Source organism: Electrona antarctica, assembly GCF_951216825.1.
Source record: "Electrona antarctica genome assembly, chromosome: 16".
In the NCBI taxonomy this organism is placed as follows: domain Eukaryota; kingdom Metazoa; phylum Chordata; class Actinopteri; order Myctophiformes; family Myctophidae; genus Electrona; species Electrona antarctica.
This window is the reverse complement of record NC_136797.1, coordinates 40,582,073-40,603,230: the sequence shown is the minus strand read 5'-3', so window position 1 is coordinate 40,603,230 and position 21,158 is coordinate 40,582,073. Positions and strand designations below refer to the sequence as shown.

At 41.9% G+C, this 21,158-nt stretch overlaps 1 protein-coding gene across 1 annotated transcript; it reads right to left on the bottom strand.

Moving 5' to 3' along the window:
- Positions 1–16,723: 16,723 nt before the first annotated feature.
- Positions 16,724–21,158, bottom strand: c21h18orf32 (chromosome 21 C18orf32 homolog). Its single transcript, XM_079523689.1, has 3 exons — positions 21,020–21,158; positions 19,562–19,792; positions 16,724–17,273 (listed from the first exon to the last, which is right to left on the bottom strand). The coding sequence occupies exons 2-3, from the start codon at positions 19,754–19,756 to the stop codon at positions 17,208–17,210; spliced, it is 261 nt and encodes an 86-aa protein (XP_079379815.1). The 5' UTR covers positions 19,757–19,792; positions 21,020–21,158; the 3' UTR covers positions 16,724–17,207.

Genomic DNA, 21,158 nt, shown 5'->3' with positions numbered 1-21,158 from the left:
ACAGGACAGTCGCTGTTCTTGTTCACCGCCCACCATTGCTGCAGACAGGCGCAGCAGAAGCTGTGGCTACACGGCAGCCAGATAACAGGATATGTAAAGATGTTGCAGCAAACAGGACAGGTGAGCTCCTCTTCCTGTCGAGCCATTCTGTCTGCTAGCATCACACCCTCCTCGGGAGCAGAATTGTTGTTGTTGTTGTTCATCTTCACTTGAAGTCTGGAGTCCACAGTCAGTTCTGGTTCGAAATGATTGATATTCTGGAGGAGTTCCAGAGGAGTTGTGGACTGAGACATTACAACTACACTCTTCTTATACTAGAGAGCCTGAGGTGGAGGCTTGCAATGACTGGCCAAAGAGGAGAACAATAGAACCATCTGTCCACCAATCACAACCTAACTCACTCAAGGTTCAGTATTCAACACTACTTTAAAAAGTGAAGTAGACCTAAGCAGGAAGTAATAAATATACATTACTAAAAATGTTTACTACATTCAGGCAAACTAATGTAGGCCTAACTAATTAAAATACAACATAAGGGAAACATTTTTCCCATCCATTTCACAACAACATACAATTGTGGGACTTTCCATCTAGGAAGATAAATATATAATTAAATAAATATTGCATATTAAAAAGCTAGCAGGCTTGAATATGTTATTAAGCAATGTGAATAGGTAATAATGTGGGTAAACTATACAAATATGACATCCACCAACACCCTGAAATACATTCGCATTACACTTTACAATGTCAGCACTACATCCATTTCATTTTCTGGTGTGAACATGAATAATAAGTTACAATAATATTGTTGAGATGTATTAAAAATGATCATTAATTGCCTGTGTATATAAATATATCATTGTCATTGTATGTATATTTATATATGCTTTTATACTGAAACCGGATGCCGGATGTGTCAATTGTGTTGACGTGTATATAATGAGTAAAAATAAACACACTCGCTTCTCTCAGCCATGGTCTAAGGAAGCAAACCCACATCTGCTCTCTGAGTCTCTTTGTTACCCCTCCGTCATGCTTCCGGCTAGCTTTGGTTGTTGTTGAATCTGACGCGATACGCTAGCTTTGTTCAACAGGTCATGGAGCCCAGTGGTAGAGGCAACAACCAATGGAACCGTATTCGCTTTGACGGAGATGAAAGGAACTTTGAATTATGGTTGGTAAAATTTCTCGGTTACCTCCGGCTGAAGGGCCTGAAAAACACCATACTATACGAGTACGACGATGAGGAAATACTCGGTGCGGAGGAGGCCGCAGCAAGAGACACTGAGGACGCCGAGAAAAATGAAAATGCTTACGCTGAATTGGTTCAAGTGCTCGATGATACAAGTTTGTCTTTGGTTATGCGTGAGGCAGCGGATGACGGAAGAAAGGCGTTACAGATTCTGAAAGATCACTATGCGGGCAAGGGGAAACCGAGGGTGATCAGTTTGTACACAGAGCTGACGTCGCTCCGGAAAACTGCAGATGAAACAATGACAGCATATATTATACGAGCAGAAACAGCTATCACGGCACTGAGAAATGCGGAAGAGACTTTGAGTGATGGCTTGCTAACAGCAATGGTTCTGAAGGGGCTGCCAGAATCTTATAAGCCATTTTCCATCCACATCGCACAAAGTGATGACAGGATCAACTTCGCCGACTTTAAGTCCAAACTGAGGAGTTACGAGATCACTGAAAGGTTCAGTAGCAGTTCCGGGGATGACAGCGTGATGAGACTAAGAAGCAAGGACAACGACGTGAGACTGTCCTGTTATAACTGCGGCCAGAGAGGGCACAAATCGTTTGAGTGCGGAGATGCTGCTGGTCAGAAAGAACAGAGACAGTGGTGCAGTCTTTGCAGAAGTCCAACACATAACGACACCAACTGCAGACGAAGAAGACGGAAAGACAACGTCAATGTGACGCAGGATGAAGAGGAGCACGCGTTCACCTTCAAGGTGGGCCAGGTGAACCGCGACTCGGATGGCGCCGGGAGACCGAAGCAGAGACTTTGTCGGAGTAATACTCTGAGCAGAGGGCTGATGGTCGACACCGGGGCTACGTCACATATTGTGACCGACGTGAAGAAGTTCCGAAACTTCGATGAGAATTTCGAGCCACGGAGGAATGTTCTGGAGATGGCTGATGGAGTGAGGGCCTCTGGCGTAGCGCTGAAGAGAGGTACTGCAGTGTTTTTCCTGAGAGATACCAAGGGTCGAGAGGTGGAAACGATGCTGAAGGGGGCGCTGTATGTTCCATCCTTTCCCCAAGACATTTTCTCAGTCAACGCAGCAACATCAAATGGAGCCACATTCATCTTCAAAGAGGGACAGAACAAGTTCATCCAGAGAGACGGCACGACATTCGACATTAAGGTACATGACAGGTTGTTTTATGTAAACACCGTTGATGAGAGTATTGATGTTGATGAATGTCATGGATGCTATGACATCAAGACGTGGCATGAGATTCTGGGACATTGCAACTACGAAGATGTGTTAAAACTGCAGAATGTAACTGATGGTATGGAAATTAAAGGCAAGGTTGATATTTCCAAGTTGTCATGCGATGTGTGTATAGAAGGTAAATTTGCTCAGAGCCGAAATAGAGAACCAGACCAAAGAGCTAAAGCAGCACTAGAACTTGTACACACTGATTTATCTGGACCAATTGATCCAACGGCTAAAGACGGATTCAAAAATGCTTTAGCATTTACTGACGACTATTCAGGAGCTACTTTTGTTTATTTCTTGAAATCTAAGAGTGACACAGTCCAAGCTACAGAGAAGTACATTGCCGATGTTTCACCTTATGGGAAAATTAAGTGTATTCGTTCGGATAATGGTACTGAGTATACTTCTGGTCACTTTCAGGCATTGTTAAGCGGAAAGTCCATTAGACATGAGACCTCAGCTCCATACTCACCCCATCAGAATGGGACAGCTGAAAGAAATTGGCGAACGCTGTTTGAGATGGCCAGATGTATGCTGATTGAGTGCTGATTGAGTGCAAATTACCAAGGGAATTGTGGACATATGCGGTAATGCTGCTGTTATTCGAAATAGATGTTTCAATAAGCGTGTAGGACAGACCCCATATTACATGCTGACAGGAAAGAGGCCAAACCTTTCAAGAATGAGAACTTTTGGGTCCCCATGCTATGCATATAAACAAAATAAGAAAAAGTTGGATTCACGATGTGAAAAAGGGATATTTGTAGGATATGATAAAAATAGCCCAGCCTATTTAGTGTTTTATCCCGACACTGGGAAGGTAACTAAGCACAGATTGGTAAAGTTCATTCAAAGGAATGTCATTGAGATTCAGACCCAAACAGAGTGGGATGATGATTGCAGTGGGGGAAGGACTGTAAACCACCTCCCTGAAGATAGGGAAACTAACGAGACACAAGAACAAGAGGTGGTTGTTGAAATGAGTGATTTGGCAAATGTTCAGGCAGGTGAAGATGGCCAAACCAGTGAGATACAGGAACAAGAAGCAGGGGAGATGGATGATTTGGTCAGTGCTCAGGCAGGTGACAGTGGCCAGAGTGCAACATATCCCAGAAGAAAAGTGAAACCACCTCAGTATTTAAAGGATTATGAGTGTCAAGTAAAATCTGATGACCTAGATGACATAACCTTTGATTATTGTTATAGAGTCATTTGTGATGTGCCACACACAGTAAAGCAGGCAATGGCATCACCTGACTCTAAGTTATGGGCAAGAGCTATGGATGAGGAAATTGAATCACTAAAGGAAAATGACACGTTTACCCTGACTAAACTGCCAGAAGGCAAAGAAATAGTGGGGGGTAGATGGGGGGGAAAAAAGCTAGCAGGCTTGAATATTTTATTAAGCAATGTGAATAATGTGGGTAAACTATACATGACATCCACCAACACCCTGAAATACATTCGCATTACACTTTACAATGTCAACACTACATCCATTTCATTTTCTGGTGTGAACATGAAGTAACACAATAATATAACACTAAGTAAGTCCTAATAAATAACACTAACGAATAATGTGTCTTAATTGAAATTAAAACAATTCTACTCATCCCCTTTCACTTTTTATATTTTTATTTTTCAGAAGAGAAGAAATGTAATGAAATATTAAATATTTAAAAAACCTAAATAATGTTATGATCTATAGAAAACTCAGTGTAGTCGCTGTTATTAACAGTAGTGAGAATCATTTAGATGAGCTGAATACAAAATACAATAGAGTAGTAGAGTGTAGACAATGTTGGCTATGTCAGTAGTTTCGCCAGTGTTCTTTCACAAGTTAGTCTGATTAGGCCTACTTGTTGCCCCACCCATATATCACACCGTGTGATACTGTGTGAATGGCTTTACCATTCACATGTAATGCAGTCAAAGTGGTGCATAAGGATGTTCCATTGTCATTAAAACATAGTAATTGTCCTAGTTTTGTCTGAAAAGAACAGAGTGTATGTAATGATGATGGCTAGACGGTCAGTAATTGATCTACGCTTTTGTCATTCAGTAGTGCATAATGCTGGTGGATCATTCAATGCTATGCTCACTGTTTTGTCACTAGAAGGAGGTGTTTGACCATTGCTTGGTCTATAGTGGTGGTTCTCGAAATATCTTCTGTGCATGGCAGCAGTAGAGGCAAATATGTGTGGAGAGAAACTCTAGTCAACCCTGTCGTGAGTTTAATCATGCTTGTGTGAATAGGCTAGATAGCATTTTATGTAGACATATGGCACTCTTGCATTTGTAGTGTTTCTCTCCAGTGTGACTTCTCTGATGGATATTAAAAGAACCTGGAGTTATAGGCCTACTAAAGCTTTTTCTACACTTGGTACAGTGCAACTCTGCAGGCTTTCACTCCTGCATGTAGGCCTATGTGTGTGTATCCATGACACTGAGTAAAACTCCTCCCACACAGTACTCAGTTGAATTATTTCTTTCCCGTGTGAATCCTGTAGTGTTTCTCTGAATTACCTTTTCCATATTGGTCAGAGCAGTATGGCTTCTCCAGTGTGAATTCTCTGGTGATTTTTTATTTTTTATCTTTATTTAAATTAGAGATGTCCCGATACTGTATCCGTATCGGCCCTTATTTGTCATATCGGGTCATATCGGTATCGGCGAATATGCCAGTCTAACCACCGATCCGACACAGGGGTAAGGGGTTAACACTATGGCAGGTAAATAAGTGCACATTTGAGTGAGGAGTCTGCTATAAACACAACACAAGATATATAGCTAAATAGCTATGAACACGAGATCACAACACTGGTATCGGTATTCGGTATCGGTATCATTGGCTAACACATAAATTGTGGTATCGGATTCTCTCTGTAAAAATGTAAAAATGTTTGAACAGATGTGTTGTGATCATGTGATGGCCTCTCTGTAATGAACACACAAAGGAACTGTAGCTGTCAAACCTTTATTTGAAAAAGAAAAAAATATGAATGTTTTGACTGGTATAACACAGTAAATATTTCACTTCGCAATGCACTCTATGATGATCTAAACAAATGATGAATAATATAATGTGATAATCTGTTCAAACAACACAGGGTAACACACAGAGACGAGTTGCAATTGCACCACTATAGTGCATGCATATTCATTCATTAATATAATGAATATGACATTTTAATTCCTGACGAATGTGGACAAACACTGATTCTCATATTGTCATATCAGTATCATCAGAAGGTCATAATACAAGTTGAAAATGCTTAGCACTAGCTTTCTTCACAGAAAAAAATAAAAAAATAAAGGTTGGGGTGCTCAATCTGTTCCAATGATTCGTCTTCAGTAAAAATGACTCCCTGGCCATATAATCAGCCATGTCTGCTTTTGTAGGCCTATACGTGTCCCAGACATGTGTAGGCCTACTGTAATAATAATTAACAAGCCATCTAATGCATATGTCAATGGATGTCTATGTGGTGTTTTTTGTTGTTGACAGAAAACATGTTAATTGATTCAATCCTGCCTTAGTATTTTTTATTAAATTAACACCTTGAACACCAGCATCCCTATTCTGGGGGAATAGGAATGCTATCAAAAATAGCACACCTATACAAGCTCAAACATGGTGTAAAGGTGGTTGTTACGAACTGTTTAAGTCTAGGGGTTTTACTGCCCGTAACATGTATGAAAGAACAACACGGCTCATAAAAGAGTATCTGTTTTAATACTCAGTTCACAAATAACTTACAAAGTGGCATAGTGCATGATGAATGATAATGACAGAGAGGCTCTGTGAGCCCAGAATGAATGAACACTTACATGACTGAATGAAGTGGAACAGATGACCAAACAACACAACCTAACAGACAGACAAATGGAACTACAACTAAACCGGACATGAAACACATAAGCAGTCGGCTGGAGGGAAGGCCACACGCTGGAGTGCTCCCACACCACACGCAGCAGTGTTCCCACCCCGAAGTCCAGGCACAGAGTGAGCTTTATAGTCCAGGTAGCGAGGCCTGAGCTGCCACAGGACCAATCAGAGAGCTGATCAGGCTCCAAGCCAGGCCCTCCTCAGGACAGCAACACATTAGGGACAACAATGCTCAGCACCTGCAGGGGACAGAAGCAACACAGGGATATACACAATATGACCCACAAGGCCATAACACCTCCCCCCTAAGATCAAACATTTTACCCTTAACAAAAAAGGTTTGATTATTCCACTTTCACATCACTAAAAAAAAACCCAAAACATGCTGAATATACTCCTTCCTACAGTATCTCCCCCCCACTAAGACCCTCTCTCCTAATGTCTCGACTGAGACCTCTTCCCAAATCTCCACTGACATTTCCCTCACTCCTAACGTCTCTCCTGAGACCGCAATCAAAAACTTAGCTTAGCGAAAACCAATTCAATTTGGTACGTCAGGTTACCACGTAACCCTTCTCATGTTAGAACTAGTTTAATCACTACACAGACCAATATGGTTTAAGCAAACCCACATGACAGATTAATCACAATACATTCAGATCACCACCCTTCAAAATCTCAACCCTTTTAGTGCGTAACAAAAAAGGATATCCAAGGATGAATCTGATTTACATGATCACTAAATTTGATTGGATCCACAATCACTTAACTTGTACGCCTGGTCCTACTCAGGACCCCTAAATGAGCAAGCCATTGAATTTGGAGGTCTGCCACACTCACAACGCCCACACGAGGGCAGCGTTTAACAACCCTCAAATAATACAAGTGCTCTAATACTCTGTAGAGTGGAATAAAGACGCTTTCTCCACAATACATACTGAAACGTTCAACCTGTTCAAGGCACTAGCCGACACAAAACACAAGCCTTTACACCCAAATGTGTAAAGTGACAAGTGCTATCGAAAAACCGTGGCAATAAAAACACATGCCTGAATTCCACTTTACGTCAGGGCAATGGCTCACCAAACCCCGTCACAAGTATTTATGAATCCACGAAAAAGTGTAAAACCACCGGTTTGCAAAACGAATTTGGTTTCTGCTCGCAAAAATCCGACTATTTCTAAAAAAAAACAGCGGCGCGGACGCTCATCGAAAAATGCTACAAATATAATTTAAAGAAGCCTCTGAAGCCTCTACAACATCATGGCAAAAATAGACACAACACGCGGCCTGTCAAAAGCAAAATAGCAGCGACAAGAAGCAAGTATAGTACCTGAACAGTTTAAAACACCATATATCGACATCACATTTAGTTGTGGTAAATGCCTTGCCAACTAACAAACAAATACCCAAACTACATTCAACTTGGTACGTAAGGTTATAACATAACCTGTCACACTTTCAGAACTAGTTTGAATTACCCACCAACGGACCAAAAACGAGGTATGAAAAACCCACTTTGTTTAACTAACCTCTACGGTTGAATGCACAACCACTAAATGTACCTGAGTCCAACATAGGACAACTTGAATGAAAACAAAAAAAGAAACGCTACAAGGTTTGACTGCTGCCGTGGGTGCCAGCCTCCGGAGTTTGCACACACCACGACACGGCCAAATAAACATTTCACTACATTCCATATCCACCCTCGTCCGTATCAGGTTATGGATTTCAGAAATATGAACGGTGCCATCGCAGCACCACTGCATTATATCAAAATTAGTGCGATTCCAGCACAACTGAACGGAGGGCAAAAGCAGCTATATGACTCGATTTTCTGCACCATTATTTAGCATGTCAAGCTCCTCACGGGTTAAGCCAATCTTCCCGTGGCAGCAACACATTCGACACAAACGCTGAAAAAGCAGACTTCACTCTCACCTTCTCTGCAGCAAACGGGACCAAGGCAATCTCTGGGTGGTGGGGCTTAGAGCAGGAGCACCGCGCTCCAGACCGGCATTTCTCTCCCGTGGCTGTGTCATCAGGCCGGGGAGCAGGCGTCGCAGCCGGCGCCCTATCAGGACTCACCCCCCAAAGGGTTATCCCTAGTTCCCCAGAACCCCCCCAGCCTTTTTCGGCAGGTCAGCACCTCTGGCGGCACCCAGGGAAGAATCTTCAGCCTCCGCTTCATCCTCCCCCCCTATCCAACCAGTTGCACTGACCATCCGTCTCTCAGATGCCACATTCAGAAAGCCACCTCGAACTAACAGCTCCACCACCACCCTTGTCTATATCGCCTCCCAGCAGCCCCGCCACCGAGATTCTAAGAAATTTGGTAATCTAACAGCTTTTAGTTTGTCCAATTCACCTATACTAAACTAACCAAACTTAAGGTGCAACAAAATACGAGCAACATACCTACCAATAGCAACTCCAGCCGATCACAAACGGGACCGAAAAAAAAGAAAACATCATGTTACTTTCTTTTAACAAATGCAGGTTCACCAAACGAATATTACTAAAAAAAAGACACCATATAGGAGTATGGGCTCAGTTTTAGCAACAACCAAACAAGAAAGAGAGACCAAATGACCACAGTACAAGCTCAACTTTCTTTTGGAACAAAAAACTGACAAACAGCCACTTAATATTCACTTAACATGGGTACTTTTGAAAAGCCAAAAAACCAGGAGAGATCCCAACTAATGGGTTAACTTTTAGAAAAAGAAATCCCAATTAACAGGTTCACTTTTGGAAAAAGACAAAAGACCGGACGAGATCCCAATTAACAGGTTCACTTTTGGAAAAAGACAAAAGACCGGACGAGATCCCAAATATGTTACGAACTGTTTAAGTCTAGGGGTTTTACTGCCCGTAACATGTATGAAAGAACAACACGGCTCATAAAAGAGTATCTGTTTTAATACTCAGTTCACAAATAACTTACAAAGTGGCATAGTGCATGATGAATGATAATGACAGAGAGGCTCTGTGAGCCCAGAATGAATGAACACTTACATGACTGAATGAAGTGGAACAGATGACCAAACAACACAACCTAACAGACAGACAAATGGAACTACAACTAAACCGGACATGAAACACATAAGCAGTCGGCTGGAGGGAAGGCCACACGCTGGAGTGCTCCCACACCACACGCAGCAGTGTTCCCACCCCGAAGTCCAGGCACAGAGTGAGCTTTATAGTCCAGGTAGCGAGGCCTGAGCTGCCACAGGACCAATCAGAGAGCTGATCAGGCTCCAAGCCAGGCCCTCCTCAGGACAGCAACACATTAGGGACAACAATGCTCAGCACCTGCAGGGGACAGAAGCAACACAGGGATATACACAATATGACCCACAAGGCCATAACAGTGGTTACACTCTTGTAAAAACTACACTACTATATGCAGTACTAAATTACTCACAGTTTCCTCTTTGTATTTGTAGTACATTAAAGTACTCACACAAAGTATTAACCTCAGGTAGTATTTGAAGTGAGTCAAAGTAACCACATAGAGTATTCACTTTGGAATTATCTCTGAGAGACCTGCGACTTCTCTCCTCTAAGAAGTTCTCAGAGAGGTTCTTCAAGGCCAAGTTGACAGGAGGTTGGTCCAGGGAGGAGTTTGTTCTGCAAACAGGACAGTCCCTGTTCTTGTTCACCGTCCACCATTGCTGCAGACAGGCGCTGCAGAAGCTGTGGCTACACGACAGGATAACAGGATGTTTAAAGATGTTGCAGCAAACAGGACAGGTGAGCTCCTCTTCCTGTCGAGCCATTATGTCTGCTAGCATCACTCCCTCCTCAGGAGCAGAATTGTTGTTGTTGTTCATCTTCACTTGAAGTCTGGAGTCCACAGTCAGTTCTGGTTCGAAATGATTGATATTCTGGAGGAGTTCCAGAGGAGTTGTGGACTGAGACCTTACAACTACACTCTTCTTATACTAGAGAGCCTGAGGTGGAGGCTTGCAATGACTGGCCAAAGAGGAGAACAATAGAACCATCTGTCCACCAATCACAACCTAACTCACTCAAGGTTCAGTATTCAACACTACTTTAAAAAGTGAAGTAGACCTAAGCAGGAAGTAATAAATATACATTACTAAAAATGTTTACTACATTCAGGCAAACTAATGTAGGCCTAACTAATTAAAATACAACATAAGGGAAACATTTTTCCCATCCATTTCACAACAACATACAATTGTGGGACTTTCCATCTAGGAAGATAAATATATAATTAAATAAATATTGCATATTAAAAAGCTAGCAGGCTTGAATATGTTATTAAGCAATGTGAATAGCTAATAATGTGGGTAAACTATACAAATATTAGCCTGGTATCCAGCCTGCTTCGCTACGTTCGGCGGATTTTTTTTTCTCTCTTCGCTTATCAGTCTGGAAAGCCTCCCATTGGGAGGTTTTGCAGAACTACACTAGAACTACATATGTTACGTAGTCAACGTCGTTGCTGATTGGATGTTGTTCCAACGAATGAGAGTAGCGTTAGGCAACCTACGTCATCAGCCAGCGCCACCCTCCATGCTTTTCAGTAGCAGTAGCTGCGCTTTGCTATGACGTCTCACTGGTGCTTTGTCCCGCCCCGCACCACAGACCAATCAGAAGCCACGTTAGGTTTCGAAACTTTTGGCATGTCCCGCCTCCCTTGGAGATAGGAGGCTTTCCAGACTGATAAGCGAAGAGAGAAAAAAAAATCCGCCGAACGTAGCGAAGCAGGCTGGATACCAGGCTATACAAATATGACATCCACCAACACCCTGAAATACATTCGCATTACACTTTACAATGTCAGCACTACATCCATTTCATTTTCTGGTGTGAACATGAATAATAACACAATAATATAACGCTATAATATTAGTAAGTCCTAATAAATAACACTAACGAATAATGTGTCTTAATTGAAATTAAAACAATTCTACTCATCCCCTTTCACTTTTTATATTTTTATTTTTCAGAAGAGAAGAAAAACAGGTCCACCTAAATAATGTTATGATCTATAGAAAACTCAGTGTAGTCGCTGTTATTAAAGGACTGGCACCATTTTTGTCTCCACCAGGCCGAAGGCATGGGGAGAGAGTATGTTTTGCACTCCGTCCGTCCGTGTGTGTGTGTCCGTCCTTCCTTCCTTCCTTCCGTCCGTCCGTTATCAGCTAATCTCCGCCACCGTTGGCCCGATCCATGCCAAACTTTGCACACACACTCCCTGGATGCCAACAACAAACCTCTGCCCCAAATATTCTTCAACGGCCTGTTATGGCGCCACCATGAGGCCGATTTGGGCAAAACACATTTCTGTAGATTACTCGTACACATTTTATCCATACATCACACAATTCGGTATACACTATCTTCATAGTCATGTGATCAACACGGATCTGCACCATTTCTCATCTTCCATCCTGATTGGCTAAGATTGGCTTCCAAAGCTCACATGATTGGTCCGTTTCGAACAAAATGCCACAAATCACAAACACAGTGTGCAATTTCCGTGAAATTATGCACGCACATTTACACTAGGCCGAGGACGACATGCCACTCATTTTTTTCCAAATCGGCCTCATGGTGGCGCTATAACAGGCCAATTCCTGTTTTTAGCTATAACTGCATCGATCTGTATACAACTTATGTATGCGCACTCCCTAGAGGCCATGGAAAAACATTGTCTCTGCATCCCTCCACATCTGCCGGTTATAGCGCCACCATGAGGCCGATGTCTGCAAAACACATTGCTTATGTTAGTCGCACAGATTTCATCCAAATCTCACACAAATCGGTACACATGATCTCTGTAGTCATGTGAACAAGACGAGTCTGTTGTATTTCTCAGATTCTACACTGATTGGCTAACATTGCCTTCCAAAGTTTTCAGGAGTGGCCCGTTTTGTCCAGAGTGATCTGGCTCTGCATTTCCTCAACAAAAGAAAATTGTTGCAAAAAACAAACAAACATGTTTATATTACTCCTAAAGATTTTGCCAAACATCTCACACAGTCCTATCCTCCTGGTGGAGACCTGTGCCCAGAATAGCGGGGCAGATAGTGGAAATAATCGTTCACTTGCGGATACAAGCACCAAAATTGGTACACATACTCCTTAGGGATGGCTCTTTTGATAAAACCATTGTGCCAAATCAAATTTCAATATGGCAGCCATTTTTCAAAATGGCCACCATTGAATATACAGTAATATTGCATTTCGCAATAAAATCCCATAGACTTGTCCTGTTTGAATGATCTTGGTGTCAAATCATACATTTTTCACTATGTAGAATCCAAATTTGGACCCATGGACTTACTCACTGGCTTCCTTGTACCATATATCAGTGCCAGAATCCTAATATTCTGCTAAATTAGAGGTTTGTGTTATGTCTGACTCAGGTAAAATGGATGGTAGTGTGTATCTTAATATTGTTAGAGGTTTAATGTGTGTGTGAGTGTGTGTGTGTGTGTGTGTGTGTGTGTGTGTGTGTGTGTGTGTGTGTGTGTGTGTGTGTGTGTGTGTGTGTGTGTGTGTAGCATCTTTTAGCTAGATTACATGAAGTGTACCATGTATGATGTTCAGTTAGACAAACGCGCCTGAATTGACATGTTACCAGCACGGGAGAGCCGAGCCAATGGTAAAGGGGCTATACATGACTTATTCATGGTCTTACCAACATGGTGTACAGATCGCACAGGACTTAAATGATACTGGATGAACGATCGGGCTAGGTGTAGATTTTATTGACAAACCTAGTCGTATCCCATACCTTATTGTGCATGATGGCGGTAAAAGGATAATCCCTCTTCACTGAATACAGATAATGATCATACTGTGATACCTTGATTACCATTCACCAAGATGTCTAATATAGACCCAGGACCGCCTAAATTCAACACTGACTGGAGCAAGTGTTGTCTTTGCAAAGAGAAGAATAGTATGAGCTCTCATCACCACATGCAAGACAATCACAACAACAACTAATATTCCCTTGGTGACATTGAATAAACTCTGAGGAGGAACAAGGCGCAATATCACAAAGGTTGTCGCATTATGTTCAACTGGAGAGAGTGAGAACCACAAAACGAAAAGCAGAGAGTGCTCAGCCAGTGGAATGCCAGACCAAGTGGAGTAGAACCAGCATTAAAAGCCAAACATGTTTCAGATGTGACAAAGATGTCGCATACTCTGAACTCACAAGAAAGCTATGACGATGAATCTCAATAAGAGAGTTGCAAGACTCAGTGGTGGAGATGTTATTGCACAGGAGCTCCAATACCACGCTGCATGCTTGGCAGACCTGTACAATAGAGAGAGGTCGTACCTCAGAGCCACAAAGAGACTGGAAAAGGAACATTAAACCGAAGAGGATGCCCAGTTGCCCACCTACAGGAATTCTCAGAGCTAGTCACATATCTAGTGGAGACCACCAGATCTGGTGAGGGTCCTCTAGTCCTCCGACTTGCAGACATATCGTTCACCTGTACGCCCAGTGCCTGGAACAGCTGGGTGTTACTGTTGATGCACCTGCTGTCAACTCCACAAGACTGAATGAAAAACTGCTGTAAGAAATACCTGATTTGGAGGGACTTGTGGTCCAGCATATATGTCTTCGTAAGATGTTAGCTGCTTTGCTAAGGACAATAGCTTCACTATAAGAGTCAGAGGCTTCTGACAAGCCAAAGCCTACATCTTTCTGGAAAGCCAAAAGAACATCCCTTCCCTGCTTGTGAGCATCCAACTCAGGTATTTCTGACAGCATGAGTTTTTCCTTCAGTCTTGTGGAGTTGACAGCAGATGCATCAACATCCAGCTGCATTCCAGTGCTGAGCGCACTCTGCTTTTCGTTTTGTGATTCTCACTCTCCAGTTTCGTAATGCGACAACTTTTGTGATATTGCGCCTTGTTCCTCCTCAGATTTTCTTCAATGCCACCACCATCATCAAGTCTGTCTGGATACATTTTATTAAAATGCATCTCATTCATTGTGTGAAAGAGGGGAATATTAGTTGCAATCATAGTGTAGCCATCATGTTGTGATGGTCTTGCATGTGATGAGAGCTCTTTACTATTCTTCTCTTTGCAAAGACAACACTTGCGAAAGGGAAATTCTTGGTCGAAACCGAATACCGAATATAGGAAACAGTTGGCCGAAAACCGAATACCGAATATACAAATATGATTAATATTATATATCTTTTTTCCTACCATTGCTGTCATGGTCGTACCTTAAACCTACCTGATTTATGGCAAAAGGAATGGTTATGGCAAAACTTAACTTAAATAATCACTATTATGGGTCCATAAAACATTTACTCAGCTCTTTTGAATGCATTAATTGCATACACTATTTGGTGATATATTTTCTGCCTATTCGGGCCGAAACCGAATAGGCCGAAAATGCATTTTTAGCCATTTTCTGCCGAATATTTTCTGCGGACGAATATTCGGTGCATCACTAATCTACACCTAGCCCGATCGTTCATCCAGTATCATTTAAGTCCCGTGCGTTCTGTACACCATCTTGGTAAGTCCATGAATAAGTCATGTATAGCCAACTTACCATTGGCTCGGCTCTCCCGTGCTGGCATACCCTGTCAATTCAGGTGTGGCTGTCTAACTAAACATCATACATGGTAAACTACATGTAATCTACACTAGCTATTAGACAACATTTGGGACAATGAAGTCATTATTTAGCAAGCTACACCAAACAAATTACTCAGCTGATACTGAACCCCATGCTGAGTTTCACAGGAGCGGTGCCACCAGTGTGCCCTGGCTGTACGTTGACATCCACTCTGTTGAGCTACTACATTACCCCCCCCCCCCCCCACACACACACACACACACACACACACACACACACACACACACACACACACACACACACACACAACCTATAACAATATTAAGATATACACTATCATCCATTTTACCCGAGTCAGACATAACACAAACCTCTAATTTAGCAGAATATTAGGATTCCGGGACTGATATATGGTACAAGGAAGCCAATGAGTAAGTCCATGGGTCCAAATTTGGATTCTACATAGTGAAAAATGTATGATTTGACACCAAGATCATTCAAATAGGACAAGTCTATGGGATTTTATTGCGAAATGCAATATTACTGTATATTCAATGGTGGCCATCTTGAAAAATGGCCGCCATCTTGAAATTTTATTTGGCACAATGGTTTTATCAAAAGAGCCATCCCTAAGGAGTATGTGTGCCAATTTTGGTGCTTGTATCCGCAAGTGAACGATTCACCTGTAAATGGCATGCTATCTGCCCCGCTAGAAGGGCACTTTTTCTAGTTCCATCTCTCTTTGCATCTGTAAAAGATAAAGGCTGATGTTAATGACTTATGTTTGGTTTAACCTATATATAATACATAATTTATCAGTTAATATATTTAATACTAATAATAATCTAAATCTGCAAACTAAAACTAAAGGCAAGCTGTTAAAAAAGGACAACGCAATGGACCAGCTAGAGCTACTGCATGTAGAACAGTAAATATCAATCATTACTGTGGGGTGGAAACCTTGAGCTGAGCATTCATATTTTTTACTCCTTTTTTTTAAACATTCTAAAAAGCTGAAAATATGCATCTTCGGCCTGGACGGCTGGCATTGACGTTCGGGCACCTATAGGCTGCTGGTCTCGACGACCTTTGCTGCGTGTCACCCTCTATGCCAGGGGTTCTCAACCTGTGGGTCGCGACCCCTCGGGGGGTCGCCAAATTATTTTAGGGGGTCCCCAAATTATTTTCAAAAATAGCAGATCTACAAGCTCGTAGCGCGCCACTCGGTGGCGCGCTATGAGCTTGTAGATCTGCTATTTTTAAATAGCTAAATTATAACAATGCTTAAAACACCAAAAGGGGTTCCCGCCCAAAATGGTTTAAGGTTATTGTAGCAGTCAATTTATATTGGGGGTCGGGAGGGGGCGGGGCGGGGGTCCCAAGACGTTGCCAAAGCATTTTCGGGGGTCCCCGGCCAAAAACGTTGAGAACCCCTGCTCTATGCTCTCAACCCATTTCCTGTCAGTTTACTGTACTCTTATCAAATAAAGGCAGAAAAAGGCCCAAACATATCTTGAAAAAAGAAATAGAAAATAGGAAACTTCATGCTCAGATCGGCTATTTTCACTACTTGTGTGCAACACTCTTATATGATGCCCTATGAAGTAGGGCATTAATCAATAACGGAAAATGAAATGTGGAGAAATTGGAGGATACAAGGTCTCTGCCCGACTGCAAAGATGTGACACCTGCAGTCTTTTACTGTGAGTATAAAGCTAGAAGAAATAATCAAAGTGACCATTTTGTGTTAAAGAGAAGCAAAGAATGAAGTACAATCAATTATAGATTTCCTTTTATTCAGAAAAAGCCTGAGTATACTATGATGCCATATAACAAAGTAAAAACATTAGCACTTAAGCCCTATATTATAGCCTACTTAGTTGACACCAGAGCTCTACACTTGGTCCGCTCCTTTTTTTCATCTCTACACCAAATCTCTTTGCCAAAAATAGCACATCTACAAGGTCCCAACATCACATTGCAAGTTGCAACACATCACCCATTGTGAGCTTGTACAGTAGATCTGCTATTTTTTGCCTGATGTTTGCCCCAGAATGGGGAGGCCAGACTAGAGTTCATGTGGTTAGAGCTGTCATGAAATAAATTGCAGAAGAAAACAGTTTTATTCACTTGAAAAATACCTAATTTACACAAGGATAAGTTTTTAAATTATACATTTTTGTAATTAACTGAAATTAATTATTTAACTTAATATATGTTATATACTGAAATATGTACACAATTTTAGATGTTTAATAAGCCGTCAGTCTGTCTTCTTATCAGCTACTGTGGTTGTTCCATTGGCAGTGAGGTCTCCGTTACTTTCAAGCTGAAAAACAAAGAAATAATGTCAGTGGTTACATTATGAACATAAAGCAAGATGATTGCATGGAATAAAGCAAAATAAAACCTCATGACTGAAAAAGGTTAGTATGGCCAGAGTCCTAATGTGTGATTTGTGAAACCCATGTCAGGCTGAACATCCCATTACTCCGACTATGTGGCTAGAGTTAAGGCTCATACATAGTCTGGAGTTTCGGTACATGACGTCACGAGCCACGGTGAAGAGCAAACCACCGCCACTGCTCCAGCCCTTCTCTCTGTTTTTACTCACCACCGCTCAACGCTATTTCAGCTCCGGTGGTCAGCTCACCACCGGAGCGGTGGTCACCTCACCACCGAAAATCCAGACTATGAATAGGCCTTTAGGGATAGGGATAGTAACAGGGCGAGTCCAATGCGTCGGAACAAAGCGACGTCGGACCAATGACACGTTGCCGATTTTTTTGTCCCAGTCAAGCCTGCTGGCATTTCAGAATCATAAAGGCTCATTCATAGGGTGCACTCACACGGTTCATGCAATTCTCTGTGCTCGTTGGGTGTTGCGTCATGGCCGCCCAGCGGCCCAATGCATTTCCAATGGAGGTCACATGGTTTGACCCAACATTGTGTTGTGTGAGGGGGAGGGGCGGACGACTGCGCCCCTCCCACAACACAATGTTGGGTCAAACCATGTGACCTCCATTGGCAATACATTGGGCGGCCATGACACAACACAACATGCATCCAACGAGCATCCAACGAGCACAGAATTGCATGAAAGGTGTGAGCTCAGCCATAGTCTGGATTTTCGGTGGTGAGGTGAGTAAAAACAGAGAGAAGGGCTGGGGTGGTGGCGGTGGTTTGCTCTTCACTGCGGCTCTTGGCGTCATGTTGTAGTTCGGTGGTCACCTCAACACCGAAAATCCAGACTATGAATAACGCTTTAGTGTGACAATTAACAGTTTGTCAGAAGATTTTATACATTCAAAGCTTTACTCTGCTACTGTTAAAGCCATCTGCAGGATCCTGTAGGTATGCTCAGAAAACATGATACACAAATGAGGCAAGACAGGAATTCAGACTTCAAAAGTATGAGTGATTTTACTCGAGTAAGGAGACACAACTTACATGACCTGTCAATGCAATGGAAACCCAGTCTGGCTCTCAGAGCAACAAATACTAACAACCTTTATAGCATTAAGACCCCACAACAGCCAACCCATAACCATGTCTCAACAAAGCAGTATGATTGACAGATAAGATCATCTCACAGGAGATGGCTGTACCTTAACTCATGGAGAAGAGTTACTAAAAATACTTAAAAGATACATTTATAAAGGGTGTTATTAAATGTTTAATTCTAAGAATTTCTTGGACACTACGCACATTTATTTCACAAAATATCGAAACAAAATGGAGTGATGTACAGTATCAGACCGCAGTCACAGAGCCCCTGTACTGAACCTTAGATGTCGACTACTCTGTTAAAGGAGTAGTCCACTCAAAAAGTTACTTATTTTCTATCGATTAGTCACCCCATGGAGACTTTAATTCATGGATAATGTTTTGTTTTTGTCGCATTCCTAAGCCAATAATTTGACGACAAGCAGCGGTTCCGGTAGAGACACAAAGGAGACTCTTTGTGTGTGTGCGAGAGAGAGAGAGAGAGAGAGAGAAAGAGAGAGAGAGAGAGACACATGTTGATGATGCATAACATTACGATGGCCGATTCATGCAAGAAATGTTTGTGTGACCAGAGTATGATTGTCAGTCTATGCCATTCCGATACCATGTAATTTACCACATTATTCATTCACAAATCACATCAATTATTTGAATGCTTCAATAAATGTTGCACTACTTTTTTATACTCTTATTGTACAATTTACATTATTGTTTTACTAACTTATAGCTGCACTGCAACAGTTATTAATGGCATTTTTATTCATTTCTAGATCAGTGGTACTGAGGTACTGAAGGACCCCCATAACTCTCCCATAACCGAATGGAGCCGTAAGGGTCCATTTGGTTCCATTTGTACACTCTTGTTACAGAACTGTAAGGGATTTGGAACCCCCAAGAAACCCAGAGACTCCCTGGACCCCACTTTGAGAGCCACTGTCCTAGATTACACACTGGAATTTGATCGGTACTCTGTATCGACTGATACACAAGTTATGGGTATCGTAATTGGTATCAGGAAGGAAAAAATGGTATCAGTACATCTCTACAATATTCACCACCTTGAACGGGGCTGTGTAAAAGGGGATATGGACTGGACAGACATAGATTTACCTTGCTTGTTCCATTTAAGGTTTGACTCTCTTTTTGGTCACCTGTGCCCCCAGCCACAGGCCCAGTCTCCTGAATGGCTTGCTTGGTCCAGAACTTGTTCATGATGGGGGAGATGAAAGGGTAGAGGATGGGCTCCAGGAACCTCTTGTACACCCATAACAGGACAGGAATCACAATACAAGGAATGCACACCATAGCTGTGGCTCAGACTGCAGGTCCAAAGAGATGAACCTGCCCCAGAGAAGGCACAGTTAACAGTAGGTATTATAGCAAGAGAACTGTAACCACTTTAACTCACCAACATTGCAGTTGTAAGGAAAGCTTGAATTATCCTCTTTGAATCGGCAAAACGTTTGTTTCATAAAAATCCACCGTAGACATGAGCTACTTAATATAAACTGGTAAGAAAGTTAAAGTTTGGATGCACTTGTTTTCATTAACGCATTGTGCTGCAGCAGCCATTATGTCTCACACACTCACTCACTCACACACACACACACACACACACACACACACACACACACACACACACACACACACACACACACACACACACACACACACACACACACACACACACACACACACACACACACACACACACACACACACACACACGCCAGGGAGGAGGGCTTGTACAGTAATAACAGTACAGTGCCGTACAGTACAGTACCACTCACTTCAGATGGGTCTGATTTTCTTGTACAGTCGAAAAAGGATAATTCAAGCTTTCCTTACAGCTGCAATGTTGGTGAGTTTAACGTTGTTTAAAAGCAGATCAGACTTTTGTTTTCTGAATGGATTGTCATTTTAAAATTACCATAATTTCATGGTCAAATTAATCACATCATCCAATCGATGAATGAACAATGTTAGTGACAGATTATTATAATGGTCCCACTCTGTAATGAAACCAGAAACGGCTGACACTATCACAGGGACAGATTATACATGGTTGTACTACTAACTAGAATAGATAGTCATATTGTTGGATTACCATTAGCCTTGGTCCAGTGGACCAGGGCTAGATTACCATCTATACACTACAGTCTACACTGATAGATTGCCATCTAGAATGCAGTTCTATTTAGGCTGCATGATGAACATAATAGTATACTACTATATTTACAATAAACATTATTGGATTGCCAGATTCTAGTCATATTTACTTTAATATCGTTTGATTACCATCTATGCTAGCCTATAGTAACACATTGGCATTAGCATGCCATCTACAATACAGTCATATTTAAATTAGCACTGTTGGATTTATAATCTAAAATCTACATTAATGAAATGCTGGATTAACATAACATCTACACTACTAGTACAGTACTTTGCAGTCGGATTATGAATGTGCATCACCATCGGCCCTCAATCTCTCTCCGAAATTAACCTAATTAAAGAATTACCTGTTGTCGCTGCTCAGTTTATTGTCACTGTAACTCAAATGCTCACCTTTGTTTTGTCGGCGCTGCTGTGATTTATAATAATGAATATGCAGTTAAAAGAACAAATGTTATGTTTTGATCAGGTTTTGATGCTGCGAAGGCTCCGGAATTGAACGTCACATGCGCATTGTTCACTTCCTCCGCCG

What these genes read in the sequence shown, in the direction of transcription:
- c21h18orf32 (XM_079523689.1), bottom strand. Translation starts at nt 19,756, where the DNA reads ATGGTGTGCATTCCTTGTATTGTGATTCCTGTCCTGTTATGGGTGTAC. An exon ending in CCTTAAATGGAACAAGCAAG is followed by an intron (nt 17,274 to 19,561) that starts GTAAATCTATGT and finishes TTTGTTTTTCAG; the next exon opens with CTTGAAAGTAACGGAGACCT.